This window comes from Ovis canadensis, chromosome X, assembly GCF_042477335.2.
Source record: "Ovis canadensis isolate MfBH-ARS-UI-01 breed Bighorn chromosome X, ARS-UI_OviCan_v2, whole genome shotgun sequence".
Taxonomy (NCBI): domain Eukaryota; kingdom Metazoa; phylum Chordata; class Mammalia; order Artiodactyla; family Bovidae; genus Ovis; species Ovis canadensis.
Window position 1 is genome coordinate 136,542,044 of NC_091727.1, and position 24,469 is coordinate 136,566,512.

Here is a 24,469-nt window from a genome sequence, read left to right on the forward strand (position 1 = left end):
TATTCTTTTATTTTTTTCAGAAAATTCAGATTTGATTAAACCTAAACAAAGTGGCTTTCCCGGTGGCTCAGATGGTAAAGCATCTGTCTACAACGCGGAAGACCCGAGTTTGAGCCCTGGGTTGGGAAGATCCCCTGGAGAAGGAAATGGCAACCCACTCCAGAACTATTGCTTGGAAAATCCCATGGATAGAGGAGCCTGGTAGACTACAGTCCACGGGGTCGCAGAGTCGGACACGACTGAGCGACTTCATTACTAAACAAAGTGAGAAGTCTGTTCTCATTGAATCCTAGGATAAAGAATTCTAATTAGAGAAAGGGTTTGGGAGGAATATATTCAGTGATAGGAAAGTGACATTTACTGTTGAGACTGGGAATATAATTATTATCATAAAAATACTATATAATAAAAGTTTGCTCTAGACCCATTTTTTTGATGTCAAAATTTAGATTTTTCAGAAACAAATGTTCTTATCTCTTTGCTGTGTTCCTGTGTTAATTTGGCTGTCTCATTGGAGATGGGGACATTTCCTAGTGAAATTAATGTGACATTTAGATAAAATTTCCCCTCTCAAATGTTTCATGTTATTTCCCATTTAGAATACTTAGAGAGGGGATTAGAATAATGTCAAGCAAATTTTGATTAAATAAGGCTAACCGGGAGCCAATACATTCACGCAAAAAAGAAAAGCTCTTTTATTATTTCCTAAAGCGTGTATTTCTTTTGTCATTTTTTAGTCTTTGTTGAGATGACCTTGGTAGATACTCTGGCAAAAGAGATGCCATCTTCTAGGCTTGCCTTAGAAAACACAGCACATCGGGTCAAAGCCAGTGTCTGGTCTTTGGCCCAAGACAGTTCTCCACTCTGGATGTCGGTTAGAATTACCTAAGAAGCTCTTTAAAAAGTACTAATGCCTGGGCCCCACTCCAGACCAATCACCTCAGAATCTCTTGGAGTGGGATCTTCTCAACAGTATTCAAAAAAAAAAAAATTCCCTAGTTGACTCTAACGTATAGTTAGGGCTCAGAACCATTGGCTTAAGACTTGCAAACTATTCCTTAAGAAAAATTATTTCCTTCTTCGGGGTGGTCTGAGTCTCATTCTTTGCTCTACCTAAAGTGTGAAAAAAAAATGTACTCTTTCAGTGCATTAGGATTTGAACACACGCTTTGAATCAGTACAAGCAAGAATACTTGCTGTTAGTTTACCCTGACTCATCATAGGCCATCTATGGCCAGTTGGCTCAGTTGTTTGGACTGTAGTCCTAATGAGGCCAGAATAGTATATCCTCTCCAATTATTAATAGAATAATTCTGTTGCATAGGTTGTGTCCATAGTCTCACCAAGCTGCCTCACAAAGAGACCTGAGACTGATTACAGAGGCAAAAGGCAATGGATGACTCAGCATAGCTCTATCTGCTGTGGGAAAATTGGTTCTAGGACCCTGCCTCATGACTAGTGCTTCTAATTGCATGAGGATGTAGCATGGGCCATCTGTCTATTATGGTTTGTGCTGGTTTGGGGAATAGAATATTTACATTTGAAGGTCAGGACAGATGAAAATGTGTGGCGGGGGTGGGGGGGGTTTACCCTTTTAGAGTAAAAAGAGAAAGATAGCAAGGTGATAAGCTTCAGTGATCCTTTCCTACCCTACAGTGGCAGATCAGTGGCATCTCTGTCCAGGTTAACCCATCTGTATACCACAGCAAGGGCAAGAGAATTGCTACGTTTCCATAAGTAAGTCTTCTAGACCTGTGTTCTATAACTCAGTGCCTGTGAGTGGGAATCCTCAAGGTGAGATGTAGTACTCCATTAGGACCAAGAAGTAGTACAGTCACGAGGGATAAATTTGTATGATTTAGTTTATTTGCCCAGAGTTCTGTCATATCTCCACAGGGCTCCAAATTTGAAGCACAGTGCACACAGACTGGAAATCCACATATGCAAAGCGGTATGAAATACTCTACCTGAAAACTGACTTAATGTGACAGTATCTTGGAATGTTGCTCATGCTTTCTGTGCAAAGCTAGTATCCTCCTTTCTTTTACATCTGTGTCTCTGTTAACTTCCTTGAAAAAATGATTGAGGAAGTTTGGAAGCTGTGATGGAGTGTGTGCTGCATGGTACTCTTTTATTGCCCAAATGGGGCAAATCTCAGATCCTACGTGGGAATCCATGTTCTGCAGAAAGCAGAGGATAAGGATTTCCACCATTCCTACCATGAGTTATGACAAATGCACTTGAAATTCCCCTTAGGATTTGTTTTCTGTTATGCCTATTTTAGGGTTCCTCAGGCGGCACTAGTGGTAAAGAACCCGCCTGTTGATGCAGGAGACATAAGACATGCATTCCATCCCTGGGTTGGAAAGATCCCCTGGGGGAAGGCATGGCACCCCACTCCAGTATTCTTGCCTGGAGAATCCCATGGACAGAGGAGCCTGGTGGGCTACAGTCCATAGGGTCGCAAAGAGTTGGACAAGACTGAAGCAAATTAGCACATATGAATGCATGCCTATTTTACAGAGGAGGAAAGTGAGACGCATAGAAATTAAGTAATTTGCCCTAGGTTGCACAAACTAATAATTAAACTCAGTGCTTAATCATTTCCCTGTTTTATTTGGGCAGAATCCTTTTGTGTGGGTAAGTGGGGGCCAGTTAGCATGTTTCGTGTACTAAGTCGCTTTAGTTGAGTCCAACTCTTTGCAACCCTATGGACTGTAGCCCACCAGGCTCCTCTGTCCATGGGATTCTCCAGGCAAGAATACTGGAGTGGGGTGCCATGCCCGCCTTCAGGGGATCTTCCCAACCCAGGGATCGAACCTGCATCTCTTACGTCTACCTGCATTGGCAGTTGGATTCTTTACCGCCAGCACTACCTGGGAAGCAGTTAGCAGACTTCCACTTATTAAATTATATATTGTACTGAATACCATAGAAGAATACATTTACCCAACACTATTTTTGCCTTTTATATTGGTGTAGAAATGAATTTAAGAAGTGCTTGTTGGTTGACACACTGAGGGATAACCTCTTCCAGCACTGTATTCCCAGGGCAGCTTCAAGTTTGCTTCCTCCTCTTGTAGTTATGTTTGCAACAATTTCAGCCTCCATTTTCTTATGAACCAATTAGAAATGAACTAACCCTTTTGATTTTAACTCTCCCAATCCATTCCTTCCAACAACACTGAAACTTATGATTTTCATTCAAGGGGATTTTCTCCTTTAGAAAAAGCCAGTGTGCTTGCATGCGTGCATGCTCAGTCACTTCAGTCCTGTCTGACTCTTTTCCAACCCCATGAACTGTAGCCTGCCAGGCTCCTCTGTCCATGGGATTCTCCATGCAAGGATACTGGAGTGGGTTGCCATGCCCTCCTCTGGGAGAATCTTCCCAACCCAGGGATTGAACCTGTGTCTCTTCTGTTTCCTACATTGGCAGGCAAGTTCTTTACCCCTAGTGCCACCTGGGAAGCCCAGATATAATTACACAGCTCATTTTCAAATAAGGGGCATGGGGGGAACATGGGCATGCACCAGCAAGTACAGGAGAGTGATGGGGATTTAGTTTTCTTCTCCTTACATTCTCTTTCTCTCACCTGCTCGCCACCCCCATCCCCACCTACTCTAGATACTTAGGGTCACTATCCAGACTGTTGGCTATTTGGTGCTCATGTGTTAGAACTGCTATCACCTATCCTGTTTTCCTGTTTTCAAGGAGTCTGAGCTCCCTGAAACCTAAAGCTGCATCTAAGAACCTAGCATAGTTCCTGTGTGACATGTAGTCATCTGAAAGGAATCTGCTGTTGTTAGCTCGACAGCTATTGTGTTTCCTTTCACAGGCACTTTCAGTTGAAGTGATTTCTGAAGGCCCTAAGGAATGGTGAGAATGGTGAGAATTTCTGGTAGACCAGCAGGAGGGCAAAGGAGATGGGTACTTTTCAGTTTATACAGTGATTAACGAGAGTGTACTTTAGTTTTGGATATAAGATCCACTTTTTTAGGACCTCCAGTTACTTCAGTGTTGACTTTTCCCTGTGTTTCCCCCTCCTAAGGCTGACCCCCCCCCTGCAATCCGCCCCCAACCTCTGGATGCTTATCAGCTGTTTTCCCAACTCTTTTATCTGGCAGGTATTCTGCATTTGCTTTTGCAAAGCTGTTGCTCAGGCAGTCTACTGTAACCACATTAGACAGTGGTGTTTTAATGATAGGAGCTGAGACAAGGGTTTACTTTCAAACTGCATGTTTCACATGAAAGGCTTTGGCATCCACTGTGGACTGCTTTTCACCCCGTTTTAGGTGTAATACTTGTTTGCCTCTATATCTGTGATAAAATGAAGGCCTCCCTATATAACCAGTGCTGAGCAAAATGTCTTAAAGGGAAGTGCAGAGTTTAAATCACAGTGGAGGATTACCTTGCCTGCATTTCTATATCTGTGGAATAAATATTTTAATGTGTTAATTATCTACTACTAATGAAAATACCTTTGAACTTCCAGTCAATTTGATGGGCACAGATTTGTGTCCACTGGGGAATGGGAAGCAATTAGTTTCTGTAAAGAGTTTGGGTCATGCTGTATCTTCCGCAAGTGGTTGCATAGTGAGTAGTCAGGCGTATTCTAGGGGATGTTTGTGTCAAGTTCATCTTCCTCTGTCCAGGGGCCTGCCTCCACAGAGCCCCCAGGGTCCCAAGGAGGTGGCAGGTATTCGTCAGGGTCGTTGCCCTGCTATGGCCTTAGTTTCTCATTCATTCATTGCCTCTTGCTCAGTAGAAAAATTCCTCCTAAGTAGGACAGTTTGACTCTCTTCATGAATCACCTCCATAACATTTTTAATCTTTTCTTTCCCTATTTCAGACTGAAAATTATTCCTTTGACTCCAACTACGTGAACAGCCGAGCCCATTTAATCAAAAGGTATGTTGGTTTGCTTGCCTATTTCTACAATTAAGCTCAATTTAATACAAAAAGCATGAAGATATTTTTAAATGATGCCTTTTCAGATTTTAAAGTGAAAATGCTTATCTGCTTATTGTAGGAAATTAGGAAAATTCAGAAAAGCATTAAAAAATACTAAATAAAAATCACTGGTAATTCCACCACCCAAAATCACTGTTGGCATTTTATCATGTTTATGTAACTGTACACAGAAATAATTAAAATTGGGGTCATATTAAAATAAAATTGATTTGATGATTTAGAAATCTGATATTAAAGTTTTCTCCTGTGTATCTTCTATTGACTTTTAAGATGGTTGATGGCTGTTATTTTGGCAACTTTGAAATCATTTTAAGGCTATTTTAACGACAGATAAACTAATTTCTTATCTTTAAAAAACTTTATAAATGAGAGAGGGAAAGATAATATATTTGCTAATACAATAAATTTTAAAATAGGTATTTCAAGCGAAGCATTCAAATTTGAGATTTGTGTGAATGGTTGCTCATAACCCAGTTATTCATGGAGACAAAATGTATGTGGATACAGAGCTGAATACTGCCTGGAAGATTCCAAGGCGGGAAGATTCCAGGAAGGAAGATTCTATCTGGTGCCGTGGTCACCAAGGTGCCCAAGGCAGGCAAGATAAATGGTTTAGGGAGTCCTCTAAGCAGAGAATTTGTGCAGAAAAACTGGTACTGACCATTCAGATGATGCCTTTATTACTGTTTGATGCAATTGTCATCTTAAATGGTCCAGAGGTTATTCTGTAGCTAAAATTGAACTCTGTGTGTGATTGTTAATAGAAATGAAATAGAGAAGCAAGCAGCGTATGTTAGAGCTGCAGTAGACAAGATCTGAAAATTCTATTATTTTGCTGGCTCTAATCCCATAAATTTATATCACCAGAAGGGTAGGATTTGAGGAATAAACTAGTTTGTTGTAGAAAGAACTTTAATTCAGATCTAATTTAATTCACGATGCTGCAGTAGTGCCTACTAACATGTTAGGCTTATCTGTATCGGTCTGGAATCACTTGTGACCTTAAGTGACAATTGTTAATTATGTGAAAATGGATAGCCTAGTATTAACAGTCATAGCATTGTTTAGAATTTTTTGAGGGATTGGGAGGGATTCATTTTGAATATTTTCTTGGCCCACAGAAGAAATCAAAAGGTGAGGAAATCAAAATTATTCAACTGATTTATTAGGAAGGATAAAAGCCCTCTTTTTGTACACTGATTAGAGTAACTGCAGCAGAAATTTGCTTTCTTTTCTGTTTCAGAACTGTTATTTCAAAGCTCCTTTTTTCAGATTCCTGATAAAAACAGTGAGTTACCTATCCTCACAGGCCCCTTGGGCTAGCTCTGGGTACCTGGAAATTCTACGACCAGGTTAAACTCATAGCATGAACCTGATTTTCATAGCATGGCAGAAGGCTAAGACTCTTGGGAACCCTCACCATCTTAGGTCAGACCTGAATATACAATGCGCAAGGCAAACTGATGAGATGAAGACTTATGTTCAAACATTTAGCTTTTGGGACACATGTATTTCTTTAGCAGCTTTTGTACTCACTAAAACTTCTGATTTTGATTAATTATATGTTTTTGTTTATACACATGCACACGCAAAAGGTACAATGTGGAATTAATAGACTCTCAATGGAAAAAATCTCTTGATGTTCCCTGAGATCAAAGATAGTGCTTTTTTTTTTTTTTTTTTTCCAGTCATGGATCACCTTGGTTAAGAGGAAAGTTCAAGGACACAAGCCTTTTTGCCAGGTTCTGTTTTTGGAACCCTGAGAGCTTTGGAAAACTACAAAGGTCTTGGAATTTATGGGATCAGTTGAATTTAGACAAAGCACAATACCTGGAAAGACACAGGGAATGTTGTGTGCTATGCTTTTTGAGGGGGACTAACTATTTTAAATGTAAAATGTATGGAAAGTGTTAAGAGAGTAGTAACTAACATCAGATGATAAAACCACACAAACTGTGTTCACATAGCTCACAGTGATGTTTGAAAGGTGTTTCACTGTATGTGGTTTCTTGAGGATCCACTTACATGCATGGGAAATATCCTGGCCAGAAAATTCTGAATCTGATTATCAGTCTTAATTTTATTATCAAGTTCTTGTTTCTTTAAATGCCAATCCAATTCCAGGCCAACTTTGAGAATTTCTTTTCCTATCCATTTTTTTCTTCTTCTGTTCACTTTCCACCCACCAAAGGATTCTTCTTAGACCCTGCTTTTTGGCATTCTCCAGGGGTTATTAACTGTCTTACGTGCAGGCTTCCTTTTCTCTCTCTCATCTGTCTACCTGAGGTAAACCAACAGAAAGCCAGAAGGCAACGGGGTTTCTCCTAGCACAAATTAAGGTTCAGAAGGGTGAGGAGTAGATCAGAAGTGTAACGGAAGATATATAGCACATTGCCCCATAATCTTCTGTACTGAGTAATCTAGTGATTTATTTCTGTAGTGTTTTTTTTTTTTTCTTCCAGAACGTCATCTGTAACCTGTAGGTATACCCAAGGTTTATGTCAGAGTCCCAGATTAACAGGCCAAGCCAGTTCAGAATTTTTTCCGGACGAATTTCCTTGCTGCTATGTTTGTTGCCTTGCTATCATGTCAGAGCAAGGAAAGCCAGCAGTGGGACGTTGCCCTTGCTGCAACACTGTCTTTCCTCATGCCAGTTTCCTTTACTGCTGTCTGCTACCCGCTCCTGTAGTGCTTTTGAGCAATATCAAGCAGGGCTGGGGCTGTAGCTCAAAGAAAATAAAGCAGGAAATGAACATGGCTCTGAAGCAGCGTGGGAAAGAAAATGAGCATTGGTTCCTAAACCATGCAGAGTGCTTTCCTTTTCCACCTGAATTGTCCCGGGGTTTTGCAGCACCTGGTATGGTGCCTTGTCTGTAACAAATGCTGGTACATGTCTATTGAAGGAATGGATGAAAAAAGTTTAAAAAAACTCAGCATTTTTCCATTGAAAACTAGCATTAAACATTCCTTTATACAGGCAGTTTCTGGCCTTTTATGTGCATCAGAATCACCTGGGAGGCTTGTTAAATGCAGGCTCTAGCACCATCCCTAGAGACTCTCCAGTTTTCACAGGTTCCCAAGGTGATTGTGATACAGGTGATCCAAGAACCACTCTAAGGTTTAATGTTTCTTAATATAGTTACCCTACTCGTTTGACTTAGTCCATTCTTATTCTCAGAAGCTATTTCCCGGGTATGTGGTGTTACCTACTAGAAAGATATGCTCTCCTTTCAGATTTTTCTGTTCTTTGGAAAGATTTCTAATATTTTTAAGTGTAAATATGGGTCAGAATGTTAGTAATGTTCATTCATCAAGTATTCTCTGAGTCTTCGTACAGAATCTTATTCCAAATTTTTTCAAACTTGTTCCTCTGTTAGTCACCAGAACAAGTAATAGAAACATCTGTATTTATAATACCATTGCAAAAAGAACCCCAATTTATTGTCCCACGAAAGTTGCTTTATAAGTCTTTCATCTCCCAACAGGTACACAGGTAATAAACAAGTGAAATCAGTATTTTTTTATGCCTGGCATAAATTGTTTGTTTGGGGTGAGTGGCCATTTACCAGGCTGTTTTACAATTTGCAGCATCTTGCTTACTGAGTCTTAAACTGTCTTACAGAAATCCATTCGTTAGGCCACTAAATGTCCTTATAGGATGAGAGTATGTGGCACTTAGTTTGTCAGATGGGCAAACTGTTCTTTATACAAGTTAACTATTTTAAGGTTTGGCGGAGGGGGTTAATACACTTTGCTTTTTCTTCAGAGAGCACATGACTTCTCATTCTCAAATTACCAGTCCCTTAAGTCCAAGTAGCCGATTCTTCACTATTTTGTTATTTCTCTTCTTCCTATAAAAAGCCAAAAGCTCCAATGTGGTTTATAATACTTAGGTATACATAAAAATGATGATCAAAATTTTAAAAGATAGAGCCAAAACCAATTAGGAAAAGCAAAATAAAGATCCCTGGCATCTAACTCACTGCAATTAAACACTATATTTTCCTTGAAGCTTTTGAGAAGCCAAGACAGAGTAAGTATACCAGAGCATGTCAATCTCATTTTTCAATAAAGGAAGGATACCCGTTGGATAGGAGAATTTTTTTTCCTATCCCTTAATTTTAGAAGAAATTAATGTAGTGGACAATGTCTGACTATAGAAGATATAGAAGCATTTATTATATATACATTTCCTATATCAATCCTATAAAAAAGACTATGTACATTTCTCCAATGACAACATACTGATGGCTAACAAACACATGAAAAGATGCTTAACATCGCTCATTATCAGAGAAATGCAAATCAAAACCACAGTGAGGTACCACTCCACACCAGTCAGAATGGCTGCGATCCAAAAGTCTACAAACAATAAATGCTGGAGAGGGTGTGGAGAAAAGGGAACCCTCTTACACTGTTGGTGGGAATGCAAACTAGTACAGCCACTATGGAGAACAGTGTGGAGATTCCTTAAAAAACTACAAATAGAACTGCCTTATGACCCAGCAATCCCACTGCTGGGCATACACACTGAGGAAACCAGAATGGAAAGAGACACGTGTACCCCAATGTTCATCACAGCACTGTTTCTAATAGCCAGGACATGGAAGCAACCTAGATGTCCATCAGCAGATGAATGGATAAGAAAGCTGTGGTACATATACACAGTGGAGTATTACTCAGCCATTAAAAAGAATACATTTGAATCAGTTCTAATGAGGTGGATGAAACTGGAGCTGATTATACCGACTGAAGTAAGCCAGAAAGAAAAACATCAATACAGTATACTAATGCGTATATATGGTATTTAGAAAGATGGTAATGATAACCCTATATGTGAGACAGCAAAAGAGACACAGATGTATAGAACAGTCTTTTGGACTCTGTGGGAGAAGGTGAGGGTGGGATGATATGAGGGAATAGCATTGAAACATGTATATTATTATATGTGAAACAGATCGCCAGTCCAGGTTTGATGCATGAGACAGGGTGCTCAGGGCTGGTGCACTGGGATGACCCAGAGGATGGGATGGGGAGGGAGGTGGGAAGGGGGTTCAGGATGAGGAACACATGTATACCCATGGCTGATTCATGTCAATGCATGGCAAAACCACTACAATATTGTAAAGTAATTAGCCTCCAATTAAAAAAAAAAACTATGTACATAATATTTAGTTGGTAGTCAATGAAATCATGACCATATATGGGAGTAATAATCATATTAAGCAATAACCATTTATTGAGCATTTGTGTATAACTGGTGCTTCATGTGAAGTATTTGATGAAGTCCTCAAAATGGCTTTCTAAAGGAGGTTTTAGCAAATGCATTTTTCTAGAGTTTAATTTTTCTTTTTTTTTTTGTTGAAAATTGGAGTATAGTTGATTAATAATCATGTGCTTAGTTCCCTGACAAGGGATTGAACCTAGACCCTTGGCAGTAAAAGCATGGAATCCTAACCACTGGACCACCAAGAAATTCCCAGCAGATGCATTTTACAGACAAAGAAATCAAGGCACAAAGACATTAAGTATCAGGCCCAGGTTCCCATAGATGAAGTGGCAAACTAAGGATTATCACTTGTTCTGTTGACTCCAAGTTCAATGCTCTTTACACTACAGTCAGGAAATATAACATGTTACAGGAATAGAGTTTAAAGAGCCTAGAGCAGTGGTTCTCAACTGGGAGTTGTTTGGCAATGTCTGGAGACATTTCCGGTTGTGCCTTCTGGGAGAGGCATGACTGGCATCTAGTGCACAGAGGCCAGAGATGCTGCTAAACGTCTTATAATGGACAGAACACCTGCCACCCCCACCAACAGACTTATACAGTGTCCGCAGTGCCAAGGTTGGGAACCTTGCTCTGAAAGAATGGTTAATTACATTGTCCTTATTTTATACCCCTCACTATCATCTATCTCAAGCAAGTTTTAGCAACTGCTGAAATGCAGTCAAGTCAGGGTTGAATTCTGTGGTTTAAGGTAACAATCGTGCATTGTGAACTAAAGAAATTTTCACATGCTTCAGATAGCAGGAGTGAATGCAGGTAAAAAATGATTTGTTATAAAAATGTAGGAGCCAGTAAGACCATCCAGGCAGGTCATTTCCTTTCTCCTGAGGTGCAAGGGTACGTGTGGACAGGACCAGAGTTTTTTTTCTAAAAAGCAAACTTTGAATCTGTTCATTCTGTGGAATTAGTACTTACAGGAAGCCTCCAAATCTGTGCCATGAAGCTAGAGATAGTGACACACTTTAAAGCATCTGTTTCCAATTGGTGTTAATGACCATAAAATACTCATAGGATGATTGGTTTTTGAATAGAACTGCATCCTGGTGGGTCCACAGGGCTGAGTAGCTACATGACATAATTTGAAGGAGCTGAGTGAGTTGGCCTATTGAGTGATTTTAGTTTTAATACAGTTGATCCTCAGTTATTCTTTCTGAAAATAATTAGCGAATAGGTCAGTGCTTCACCCCCTTTTGCCCTTCATTTTCTGATAATTATGGCTTTCCAGTTACTGCCCTTTTGATCTTTTCCTTTTCATATTCAGGGCAGCAAACATTCTACATCTAGGTTGGTCATATGTTAAAAATCCACTGTCATTCCTTCTGACCAGTGTGGAGAATGACAATGTAGCCATTGTGTCCATGGCATAGCTCTTCATCATACGTACTTAGTGTTCTTATCAAAGCCTCAGAGAGCCAGGCCTGGGGATGTTCAAGGTTGAGCAGATCAAGTGAGTTTGCAGTGTCATCTCCACAGGGCTCCCTTTTCAGAAGTACAGTAGGTCTGTTGGGACTTGTCCTAATTCACAAGCATGCTGCTCTCCCTTGTTGAGACAACAACACATTTTCTTGAGTATGCCTTTGCTGCTTCCTTACTGACTGGGGAATGGATTCGCCATTCACTAGGTATTTCAGATGCATAATTTATAGTCCATGGTGCATCACAGCTGCACATTCTGTCAGGACATACAAAGTATTAGAGAAGATGAGGCCTCTATGGATGTACCTGATGTATTAGTCTCTATTTTTTGAGAAATGGTGTAGGGTTCTTGTGGAGAAGGCAATGGCAACCCACTCCAGCACTCTTGCCTGGAAAATCCCATGGACAGAGAAGCCTGGTAGGCTTCAGTCCATGGAGTTTGCACAGAGTCAGACACGACTGAAGCAACTTAGCAGCAGCAGCAGTGGGGTTCTTGGGTAATATGGTTAGTGCACGCAATGGTGGCTTGGTTTAATAAGTGCAGGAAAAATTTACCCACAAAGTCTTGAGCTGCAGGGTGCCATGTTCTTAGCATAACTGCACTCACTGTTTCCTCTGGTTCTCACTTTTGTCTTACTTTCCATGTACCAAGGCTTTCTTCTCAGCTCCTACCTCTCCTGTTTTTTCTTTGACTCTGTCCCTCAGCCTCTCTCAGTTAAATCTGATTCTGGGTTCTCTGATCCTGATAACCCTTTCTATCTGAATTGCATTACATCAGTTTCTGCCACTTTCACTTTCATAGTTGCTTAGTAGACATCTTTGGAGAGGCAGTGTAAATAGGGGTTAAGGGGCCAGGCTCTGGAGTCAGACCGCCTGGGTTTGGTCTTATATCTGCTACATTTTAACTAGCTGTGTGACCTTGTACAAGTTATTCAACTTATGCGTGCCTCTTTTTTTTTTTCACGAAATGTGAATATTAATAGCACCTTTCTTTTATAGAGTTGTGATTATTTAAAAAAGTGAATTCATATCAAGCACTTAGAACAGTGCCTCATGCACAGTAATCCCTCAGTAAACTTTAGCTGTTATTATTTTACTTTGACTGCATAAAAGGAAAAAAACCTTCTGAAATGATGATATTTTTTGCAGGTGGTTGTTTCAGAATTGTAGTTCCTTCTGCCTTGCCTGTAGTGATGCCCTGAAGATAAGTGAATGAAAGTGATTAGCTTCATCAGAATCCAATAGTGGGAACCTCTCTACAGTGTTAAGTTCCATGATCTTTAAACAGAAAGTTTCCTTCCTCCTGTCGTGTTGGACCATACAGTCGCTGTTGGCCTCATCACAGAGCTGACATCATCCTGGCTCTGAAAGATTTTTAAAAATCAGATCTGTCACAGTTATAAATTATCATTCTTTCTTCAACCCAGCAGCTCCACCTTCAAGGACTTAGAGGGCAACAGCCTAAAGGATAGCGGCCATGAGGAGAGTGACCAGACCGACAGTGAACATGATATCCAGCGGAGCCTGTATTGTGACACAGTGGTCAATGACGTGCTGAACACCAGTGTGACCTCCATGGGATCTCAGATGCCTGACCATGGTAAGGACTGTGTGGCTATAAGAACTCAGGAGGTTTAGCGGCTCACTGTACTCCTGTACTGTTCTTTACTGTAATGAGTGTGTGTTGAAGGTGCGTATTATGCTCGTGCCTCAGCAGCACCTAAAGGGTTTTGAGATGTCCTGACACCTGTCCAGACTCTTCTTTGCCCTCTATGAGTGGATCCACTATGATCATATAAACGTTTAAGCACTTAAAAAGCTGACTACCTATGCATATTGCGTACACACTTGTCAATCATAACTATATCACAAACATAGGGAATGAGCAGATGCCTTCTCACCAGGAATAAATGCCTCTTTTTGATTTAGTACCTGAATTCAACCGATCAGTTGAGTTGCAGAGAACACAGCACTTAGGACACCAAAGGGGTGAGTTTTATTTCCATATCAGGCTAGTTAGCTTTACCCAGAAGGAGACTCTTCTCTGACCACGTGTTGCATACTATTTACCGAGGAGACAGAGTACAAAACTTCCCATTTTGTCTATGAGGTAGTGATGCCACCAAATCCCTCTAGCTACCAAGCAAATGCAAGCCACTGGTCATAGGAGACACCAGAGTAAGAAAACTGAATGTAACATTCTGTGCATGTCAAAAATGCCTCAAAGTATTTGTCAGGAACGACATCCTCATGTATGAAGAAGAGTCTAGTTTTGGGAATCTAGCACACATGCTTTAGCAAGAGGAGCTATTTAAAACTGTTCCAAGCATAAACCAGGGTATAAAAACATTAGCAGAGTTCAGCTAAGGCAGAATGTTCAGATGGACTTGGGCACAACTGTCATTTTCAATGTTTTACTGATGCAAACCTGCTAGGCAAACAGCCTGTCTTTTTCAATTAAGAACTATGAATTCAGCTTGGTGTTTAGGCTCAGTGAAGCTTCAGATGCTTGGCTATGTCTTGAGAGTAGCTAGACACAAGCTCAGCTGGAAGCCCTGCTGCTAAAAGACTTAAAGATGAGAAAACAAAATATGGTGATTATGTGCTGGTCTTCAACTGTTTCATTTCACTTTATACATCATTAAATGGCTTTGTTTTGGTCTTGTAAATGAATCCAAAGGAAAAAAAAAATGCATGATCCACAAAACAAAATGTTTTCTGTGGGGAAAAAGTCACTACCAATTGTGAGCTGCTGCCTTCCCTAATTGGTGAGTGGTGACATCCGCAGGGATAATATACTTTCCAAGCAACCTAAGACTAAAGATGAAAAAATTAAACATATAACTGAAACAGAGGCTATTTAATTCTCAGAGGATTAGCAGCATGTCACAGAATACAGACTGATGTGTATCATTTACTAGTCTTGTGTCTCAAAGAAATGCTTTTTCATTTATATCAGAAAGGGTTTTAGTTAGATGCTCTCTAAAATGAAATAACTCCAGGAAAAGAAATAGTCATAATTGATTCTCACTTTGTGCCTGTCTAGAACAACATCTGTGTTTTTTTTTTTTTTTTGTCCCATATCTCTAGGAAAACAGTACCAGTGGACTGGAGCTAGTTTTTCTGAGGGGGTGTTTCTTACAAAAGGGATGTATTGTATGTGTATCCTATAGATTGTGTAATAATGAGATTCTAAAGCAAATGTATGGCATTATCCCAAGACTCTCCTACATTTAAGGTGGGGACCACACACACACACGTTTTTGCTGTTCTGTTTTGGCATACTTCTACATTTTGTTTCTCAATATTCAGTTCTCATACATGTATCTTCATTTTTTCCATTGTTCTAGCAGTGGCTAAACCTTGAACCATCCCTTGTGTTTGTTCTTTACAATTTGGTTGAGTCATTAAAGTTTAGGTACAAAGGGAATTCAGGTCTTGCTTACATCTCTGGCTCTACCTTATGATATCCCAGTACTACTGAGCTTCTTATAATGGTACTTAAGTGAAACTGTTAGACTCTCAGACATGTACAACTCTTTGTGACCCCATGAACTGCAACACGCCAGGCCTCCCTGTCCATCACCAACACCTGGAGTCCATCCAAACCCATGTCCATCGAATCGGTGACACCACCAACCATCTCATCTTCTATCGTCCTCTTCTCCTCCTGCCCTCAATCTTTCCTAGCATCAGGGTCTTTTCAAATGAATCAGCTCTTTGCATCCGGTGGCCAAAGTATTGGAGTTTCAGCTTCAACATCAGTCCTTCAAATGAACACCTAGGACTGATCTCCTTTAGCACGGACTGGTTGGATCTCCTCGCAGACAACGGGACTCTCAAGGGTCTTCTTCAACACCACAGTTCAAAAGCATCAATTCTGCACTCAGCTTTTTCTATAGTCCAATTCTCACATCCATACATGACTACTGGAAAAACCATAGCCTTGACTGGACGGACCTTTGTTGGCAAAGTAATGCCTCTGCTTTTTAATATGCTGTCTAGGTTTGTCATAACTTTCCTTCCAAGCAGTAAGTGTCTTTTAATTTCATGGCTGCAGTCACCATCTGCAGTGATTTTGGAGCCCAGAAAAGTAAAGTCTGTCACTGTTTCCATTGTTTCCCCATCTATTTGCCATGAAGTGATGGGACCAGATGCCATGATCTAGTTTTTCTTAATGTTGAGATTTAAGCCAACTTTTTCACTCTCCTCTTTCACTTTCATCAAGAGGCTCTTTAATTCTTCTTCACTTTCTGCCATAAGGGTGGTGTTATCTGCATATCTGAAGTTATTGATCTTTCTCCCAGCAATCTTGATTCCAGCTCGTGCTTCCTCCAGCCCAGCGTTTTTCATGATGTACTCTGCATATAAGTTAAATAAGCAGGATGACAATATACAGCCTTGATGTACTCCTTTCCCTATTTGGAAACAATCTGTTGTTCCATGTCCAGTTCTAACTGTTGCTTCCTGACCTATATACAAATTTCTCAAGAGGCAGGTCAGATGGTCTGGTGTGCCCATCTCTTTCAGAATTTTCCAGTTTATTGTGATCCACACAGTCAAAGGCTTTGGCATAGTCAATAAAGCAAAAATAGATGTTTTTCTGGAACTCTTGCTTTTTCCATGATCCAGCGGATGTTGGCAATTTGATCTCTGGTTCATCTGCCTTTTCTAAAACCAGCTTGAACATCTGGAAGTTCACGGTTTACGTATTGCTGAAGCCTGGCTTGGAGAATTTTAAGCATTACTTTTTACTAGGTGTGAGATGAATGCAATTGTGTGGTAGTTTGAGCATTCTTTGCCATTGCCTTTCTTTGGGATTGGAATAAAAACTGACCTTTTCCAGTCCTTTGGCCACTGCTGAGTTTTCCACATTTTCTGCCATATTGAGTGCAGCACTTTGACAGCATCATCTTTCAGGATTTGAAATAGCTCAACTGAAATTCCATCACCTCCACTAGCTTTGTTTGTAGTGATGCTTCCTAAGGCCCATTTGACTTCACACAAGTAGTTGAAAGACAAATATGAACAAATTTATGCCTGCCTAATCTGGTAACCATTCTAATTACATAATTACATAAATAGTAATCATAATTAGTGTGGTTCTAGTTAGATTTGTTCCAGGGCAACATGATATTGTTGCTCCTGAGGACTACTGATCTAGAAAGGTGAGGAGGGAAAATGGAATCTCCTCTGGACTCAGACTGTGCTGAAAGTCTCAAAGATATATTAAGGAAAAAAGGTCCCAGTTCTCTTCGGTTCACTGATACTGTGTTAGGCATCTCAAACCAAAGTACCCCGAAATCCAAAAGATGCCAGAGCTGAACTGTTTTTGAGATTTTAATGGATATCTCTGGAGAAGAGTAAGGGTTATAATGATACTGTCAGACTAACTCTGATCCTGATAATTATTTTTTCTGGTCCTATCAGAATTACTCCAAAGTTGGACCAAATATACCCAATACAGTTCACCTTACGCCTTTGTTTGGGGGAATTTAGCTCACCTTGGATTTCATGTGTGTAGATCTCTCTGTGATGTTTCCAATTTGGATATTAGTGCAGAATTATATATATATATATATATATATATATATATATATATACATATGAATAATGAAGAATCTCAGGATTTTCCAGATAAGGATAATTTTATTCAACTGTTAATTTTTTTTTCCTTGAACAGGAGCAAGTTGTTCATTGAGCTCATATTGTGTTGCTAGTGTTTGAGGAAAATGTACAAACAGTATTTGCTTCTCATTTTCTTAGACACCAGGGCCCTGTGCTTCTTCACACTGCCAAAACTTTCTTTGGAGTTTATTTTTTTAGCTATACTGTAGCTAAAGAATGCTCAGTGTGAATGTCAAGGGTGCTTTGAGATTCTCAGATCCCTTAATTTTCAGCTACTTTTCTCTGAGAACATTCCTAGACAAGGGAACCCAGGATCACTATATTTAACCAAAGGAGAATGGCTGGAAGAATTTTGTACTCAAAGGGCAAGAGTCCGGATTTAGACCCTTGACTTCAGATTGTGGGTTTTCTTTTTTTTTTTGATTGTTTGTTTGTTTTACTTTTAATTTTAATGGAAACATACTGGTTACAGTCAATATGTTCTACATTTTATTAATTTGAGTAGATAAAGAATTCATTCAAATGATATTGAATTGCCCAAGAGATGCAGAGCCAGAAACAGTGATCCAAATGATAACATAGAACTTGTGTGGTGAGGTCACCACTGCTGTTGCTGTATACAGAATCCCCAGCTTACACTATTGACACCATGGATGCTGGGCTCTGGGTGTCCCTGCTACTGCCACCTGGATACCTTGGGTTACCTATCACCCAGATGGAATTTCCACAGCCCCCATTCCTTTGTCAGAGAAGGCAATGGCACCCCACTCCAGTACTCTTGCCTAGAAAATCCCATGGACTGAGGAGCCTGGTAGGCTGCAGTCCATTGGGTTGCTAGGAGTTGGACACAACTGAGCGACTTCACTTTCACGCTTTGGAGAAGGAAATAGAACCTACTCCAGTATTCTTGCCTGGAGAATCCCAGGGATGGGGGAGCCTGGTGGGCTGCCATCTATGGAGTCGTGCAGAGTCGGACACGACGGAAGCGACTTAGCAGCAGCATTCCTTTGTACCATCAGCTTGCTAGTTTTTTTTAATCTTTTTTAAATTTTTAATTGGAGGATAATTACAATATTTTTTATTTTAAATTTATTTATTTATTTATTTATTTATTTTTTATTGTGTAGACATGATCTTTATTTATTTATTTATTTATTTTGGCATTGATGTATTTTATTACTATTATTATAGTTTTTTTTTTAATTTTAAAATCTTTAATTCTTACATGTGTTCCCAAACATGAACCCCCCTCCCACCTCCCTCCCCATAACATCTCTGTGGGTCATCCCCAGGCACCAGCCCCAAGCATGCTGTATCCTGCGTCAGACATAGACTGGCGATTCGATTCTTACATGATAGTATACATGTTAGAATGCCATTCTCCCAAATCATCCCACCCTCTCCCTCTCCCTCTGAGTCCAAAAGTCCGTTATACACAGCTGTGTCTTTTTTCCTATCTTGCATACAGGGTCGTCATTGCCATCTTTCTAAATTCCATATATATTTGTTAGTATACTGTATTGGTGTTTTTCTTTCTGGCTTACTTCACTCTGTATAATCGGCTCCAGTTTCATCCATCTCATCAGAACTGATTCAAATGAATTCTTTTTAACGGCTGAGTAATACGCCATTGTGTAAATGTACCACAGCTTTCTTATCCATTCATCTGCTGATGGACATCTAGGTTGTTTCCATGTCCTGGCTATTATAAACAGTGCTGCGATGAACATTGGGGTACATGTGTCTCTTTCAATTCTGGTTTCCTCGGTGTGTATGCCCAGCAGTGGGATTGCTGGGTCATAAGGTAGTTCTACTTGCAATTTTTTTTTTTAATTTGTTATCTGTTTATTTTTATTTTTTAATTTTAGTTTTTTATTTTTTTAAATTTTAAAATCTTTAATTCTTACATGCATTCCCAAACATGAACCCCCCTCCCACCTCCCTCCCCATAACATCTTTCTGGGTCATCCCCATGCACCAGCCCCAAGCATGCTGCATCCTGCGTCAGACATAGACTGGCGATTCGATTCAAATGATAGTATACATGTTAGAATGTCATTCTCCCAAATCATCCCACCCTCTCCCTCTCCCTCTGAGTCCAAAAGTCCGTTATACACATCTGTGTCTCTTTCCCTGTCTTGCATACAGGGTCGTCATTGCCATCTTTCTAAATTCCATACATATGTGTTAGTATACTCTATTGGTGTTTTTCTTTCTGGCTTACTTCACTCTGTATAATCGGCTCCAGTTTCATCCATCTCATCAGAACTGATTCAAATGAATTCTTTTTAACGGCTGAGTAATACTCCATTGTGTATATGTACCACAGCTTTCTTATCCATTCATCTGCTGATGGACATCTAGGTTGTTTCCATGTCCTGGCTATTATAAACAGTGCTGCGATGAACATTGGGGTACATGTGTCTCTTTCAATTCTGGTTTCCTCGGTGTGTATGCCCAGCAGTGGGATTGCTGGGTCATAAGGTAGTTCTATTTGCAATTTTTTAAGGAATCTCCACACTGTTCTCCATAGTGGCTGTACTAGTTTGCATTCCCACCAACAGTGTAGGAGGGTTCCCTTTTCTCCACACCCTCTCCAGCATTTATTGCTTGCAGATTTTTGGCTCGCAGATATTCTGACTGGTGTGAAGTGGTACCTCATTGTGGTTTTGATTTTCATTTCTCTGATAATGAGTGATGTTGAGCATCTTTTCATGTGTTTGTTAGCCATCCGTATGTCTTCTTTGGAGAAATGTCTATTTAGTTCTTTGGCCCATTTTTTGATTGGGTCGTTTATTTTTCTGGAATTGAGCTGCATAAGTTGCTTGTATATTTTTGAGATTAGTTGTTTGTCAGTTGCTTCATTTGCTATTATTTTCTCCCATTCAGAAGGCTGTCTTTTCACCTTGCTTAGAGTTTCCTTTGTTGTGCAGAAGCTTTTAATTTTAATTAGATCCCATTTGTTTATTTTTGCTTTTATTTCCAGAATTCTGGGGGGTGGATCATAGAGGATCCTGCTGTGATTTATGTCGGAGAGTGTTTTGCCTATGTTCTCCTCCAGGAGTTTTATAGTTTCTGGTAAATTTATTTATTTTTAATTGAAGGATAATTACTTTACAGAATTGTGTTGGTTTCAGTTCTTTTTTTGATTGCCCCAACCAGACATATCTGTGAGCTGGGTCAGGGTGGAGATAAGATGGAATGGTAAGAGTCTCTACTTTCTGAATTATTATCAATCCTTCACTTTCATGCATTAGAGAAGGAAATGGCAGCCCACTCCTGTGTTCTTGCCTGGAGAATCCCAGGGACGGGGGAGCCTGGTGGGCTGCCGTCTATGGGGTCGCACAGAGTCGGACACGACTGAAGCGACTTAGCAGCAGCAGCAGCGGCAGTATCACTCACAACATGCCTAAAACCTGATCAGTGGGTTGATGAACTGACTGAGCCAAATTTCCCAGTTGCCAGGTATCTGAATTACATTTATTATTTATAGTGCCTTTGAATTAATATGTCTCAGCTTGCCCCCAGTACTGTAGCTCTTGTCATGGCTTCCCAGAAAAGGAGCTGATGGAGCATTCTTTATCCTATACTTTCTACTGGCATATGAAAGTGAAGTCGCTCAGTTGTGTCCAACTGTTTGCGACCCCATGGACTGTAGCCTACCAGGCTCCTCTGTCCATGAGATTTTCCAGGCAAGAGTACTGGAGTGGGGTGCCATTGCAATTCTATGTCTATGTAGCTCACAGAGTACCTTGAAAACAAGTCAGTGTTGTCACTCAGCATAGTTTACCACCTGATTTGGTGCTGAGTTGGGGAGTCACATTCAAATCTTTTAACCAATGTTTTCCCTCCCTGAATTTGAGTTATTTGGTAAAATTACACCTTCTGGCAGGGACAAAAATTTTGCCCTGTGCAATTTCTGCAGACAGTCTCTAAGAAGAGTAACCAAAAAGTAGAGTGCTCAGAGGTGCCAGAGGCTCACGGGTTTGTTGCACATTTGGGAGTCTGACAGGACTGCAACCCCTTCCTGTCTATTTCTGGGTTGAATAGTGCTGGGTTTAATAGGCTTTTGTCTCCTTGCTTCTTTGCATGCTCATTTGCGATGACTTGTATATCCCATTATGAATACTCAAATGTGTAGTTCTGATGAAATTAGAGTTTATGGGTTCATGTCTAAGAGCTGTACATACTTGTCCCAAGCCTAACTAATTTGTTTCAAATCACACTCGATGTCTCTTACCTTATGATTTAATTATTGATTATAAATTCATCAGCTGAAAAGATGAATTTAATTGCTATAATATGCACCTAATTTGGAGTTCACTACAACACTGAATTGGTTTCCCTCCCATGCTAATTGATACCAAATGGAAGCAGTGTACAGAAATTTGTGAGAACATCTATCTGATTTTCACATCCAAAAGCACCCAAATGCAATATAATGACTGCTTTATTTCTGAAAGTGTAGGTTCTTTGCATTTTCCTAAACTTATTCATTTGCTGTTTTCATCACCTGTATATCATTTAACATGTTTGTTGTATAAAACATGGATTTAAAGAACTTGAGCTGTGCCTAATGCAACTGCTATTGCAAATTAGCCATGAAAATGTTCTGGAGGCTGCACACTATGCGTATCCTAGTTTCAAGCACAGGTGTATTAGGACGTTTACACTTTCAACACTCTATCAACAATATGTAATTTCCTTTCCTATAGCCTTTTAATGAAATTATGATTCCATGACTGAACATCCCTTCCTTATCCTCTTACCTATCCCCTGACTCACCTCTCACCTCACTAAACTGCCAACATTCATTTCAATTAGTCTCTTAGCAAAATAGGGAGTTCTCAATGGAGAATATTTTGTGACATTGCAAGGCAGTGTGCTGCTGGGCTCCAGAAATGGTAGCATGAACCAGATGTTCATAGAGTAATTGAAAATTGCATTTTATCAGATAGTATTTGCTGTCAGAAAGGTTTATCTTTACTTCAACAAAGAGGTTGATTAGCTCCCCCTGGACTCAAATTAGCATCTTTGAGGCTAGATATACTGTTTTGCAATTCATGTGGTTATTTCTCCCCTGCTTTAGCTCATATAGAATTGTTTAAAGATGTCTTTAGCCTCTTGAAAACATACCAGGTAAAATGTTTAATTACTTGAACACAGTAATGTATATGTATACAGAGTTTCTATATATATGGCTTTCAGGTTTTCTCATCTTGCCTCAGGTATACAGCATTCTAATACCAGATAGGAACAATCCATGCATAGATATTGTTATTCATTCATTCAGCAATAGGTCCAGCTCTGGGAAAGTGTCAGCTACTTCTGTTATTGACTGTGAAAATTATCACCTTTTTAGATTTGCTTATCTGGGTTTTACTGGGGTGACCAAGGTCAGCTCAATGATGAAATAAATAACTTTTATTTTAGAAATATTTCTAAGAATAGAGCCTGGGACTAATATGAATCTTACTAATATTGTGCCAATAAAGCAGAAGAAACTAAAAGAAGATAGTTACAGTCAAGGTCATATTTTTAATAAGAGTATTATGAAAGAATCTTCCTTGATCTAATTTGAACAGTCACAATGTTAAGGATTTTCTTTTTAAATTCTGCTCTGAGATTGAACTTCCTGCTTAATTTTAGTTAATGTCATTGTAAAACGGTAGGTTTAATCTCTGACATGCCTTTTTACCTTTCTGGTTAGGAAGTACTCAGTGATACTCAGTACCCAGTTTCTCTTTCCTTTTGAGGTCCAGGACCTTTATCCATTCTCAGTCTCAGCAATGGGTGGGTAGGTGGGAAGAGAGAGGACAGGTGGATGCTTTTGTTTATTTCAACTACATTGTTGCACCAGATAAATGGATTCCTTCCAAAGCATTATTTACATTTTATTAGTAAGGTGGCCACTAGAATAAAATGTTGTCCTTAACTAATGGAAGGTCTTTCCCGGGTAGCTCAGCTGGTAAAGAATCTACCTGCAATGCAGGAGACCCTGGTTTAATTCTTGCATCGGGAAGATCCGCTGGAGAAGGGATAGGCTACCTACTCCAGTAATCTTGGCCTTCCCTGGTGGCTCAGACGGTAAAGAATCCACGTGCAATGTGGGAGACTTGGGTTCAATCCCTGGGTTGGGAAGATCCTGTGAAGGAGGGAATGGCAATCCACTCCAGTATTCTTGCCTGGAGAACCCTCATGGACAGAGGAGCCTGGTGAGCTATAGTTTATGGGGTCACAAAGAGTCGGACATGCCTGAACGACAAGCACAGCACAGCCGAACTAATGGAAACATTCATGCTCTTAGTTGTTGTTTGCTAGCGTTCTTTTGGCGTGGGCTTTTTGGTCAGAGAATTCTTTTAGGACAGCTCAAGTTTATCTACTTTGAAATAAAAGCATTCTTCCTCTTTTTTTATATAGTAATGTTTTCTTGATCCACTTCGAACTTTTAGTTGTCTCAAAGTCACTGTCTATTTTAAATTTTATTATTATTAATAATTACCTATAGTAGAGGATTCATTATTCATCAAGACAATAAATACAGAGGTCTTTCCTGACTGGTTGACACTGAGAATTTCTGTATTTCTGAGCACTTGGAAAGAATTGGAGGATGGAGGCTCTATAAAGGGAGCACACTGAACAGTTAAGAATTTCATTCTCTAGGAGTTTATGGCCCAATAGCACAAATGGTCCAGTATGGAATAGATTGCATGGGATCAGTGAAGAAATTAATTAAGACAACTTCAGCTGGAAAGCAAAATCCTTTTCAAAAGACACTTCTGTGTAATGGGATTCCTTTGGAGGAATACTGGAAGCCACGCCCCAAGATAGCATGTGAGATAAAATTCAGCTCTATTTGGGTGATTTGCTAGGTGAATTTTTTCCAATTGCTTCATGATAGAGCAAGTTCTGTAGGCCATGGTAAGTAGGGATGCTGGCAATCGGACAACAGATGAGAAGCAAATCAAATTGTTTTATAGGGATAAATCATATGATTGGTTCACATACTGAAACAGTCCATTGAAATATCAAGATCATTATCTTCTTTGGGTTTTTCAATCTATTTAACATCATTTCTGTTCCATCATTAAGATGGTTAAGCACCATAAATAAACTCGGAAAACAAACTGAACTTTCCATTTAAATATTTATGAAATATTTTTTTC

General features: G+C 39.8%; 1 protein-coding gene across 2 annotated transcripts in view; it reads left to right on the plus strand.

Moving 5' to 3' along the window:
• PCDH19 (protocadherin 19) overlaps positions 1–24,469 on the plus strand; it is a 125,579-nt gene that overhangs the window by 59,017 nt on the left and 42,093 nt on the right. For both annotated transcript variants that reach the window (XM_070291063.1, XM_070291062.1), the window contains 2 exons: positions 4,851–4,909; positions 13,103–13,275. In XM_070291063.1, coding sequence (XP_070147164.1) covers positions 4,851–4,909; positions 13,103–13,275 — 232 coding nt within the window. The remainder of the gene's footprint in view (positions 1–4,850; positions 4,910–13,102; positions 13,276–24,469) is intronic.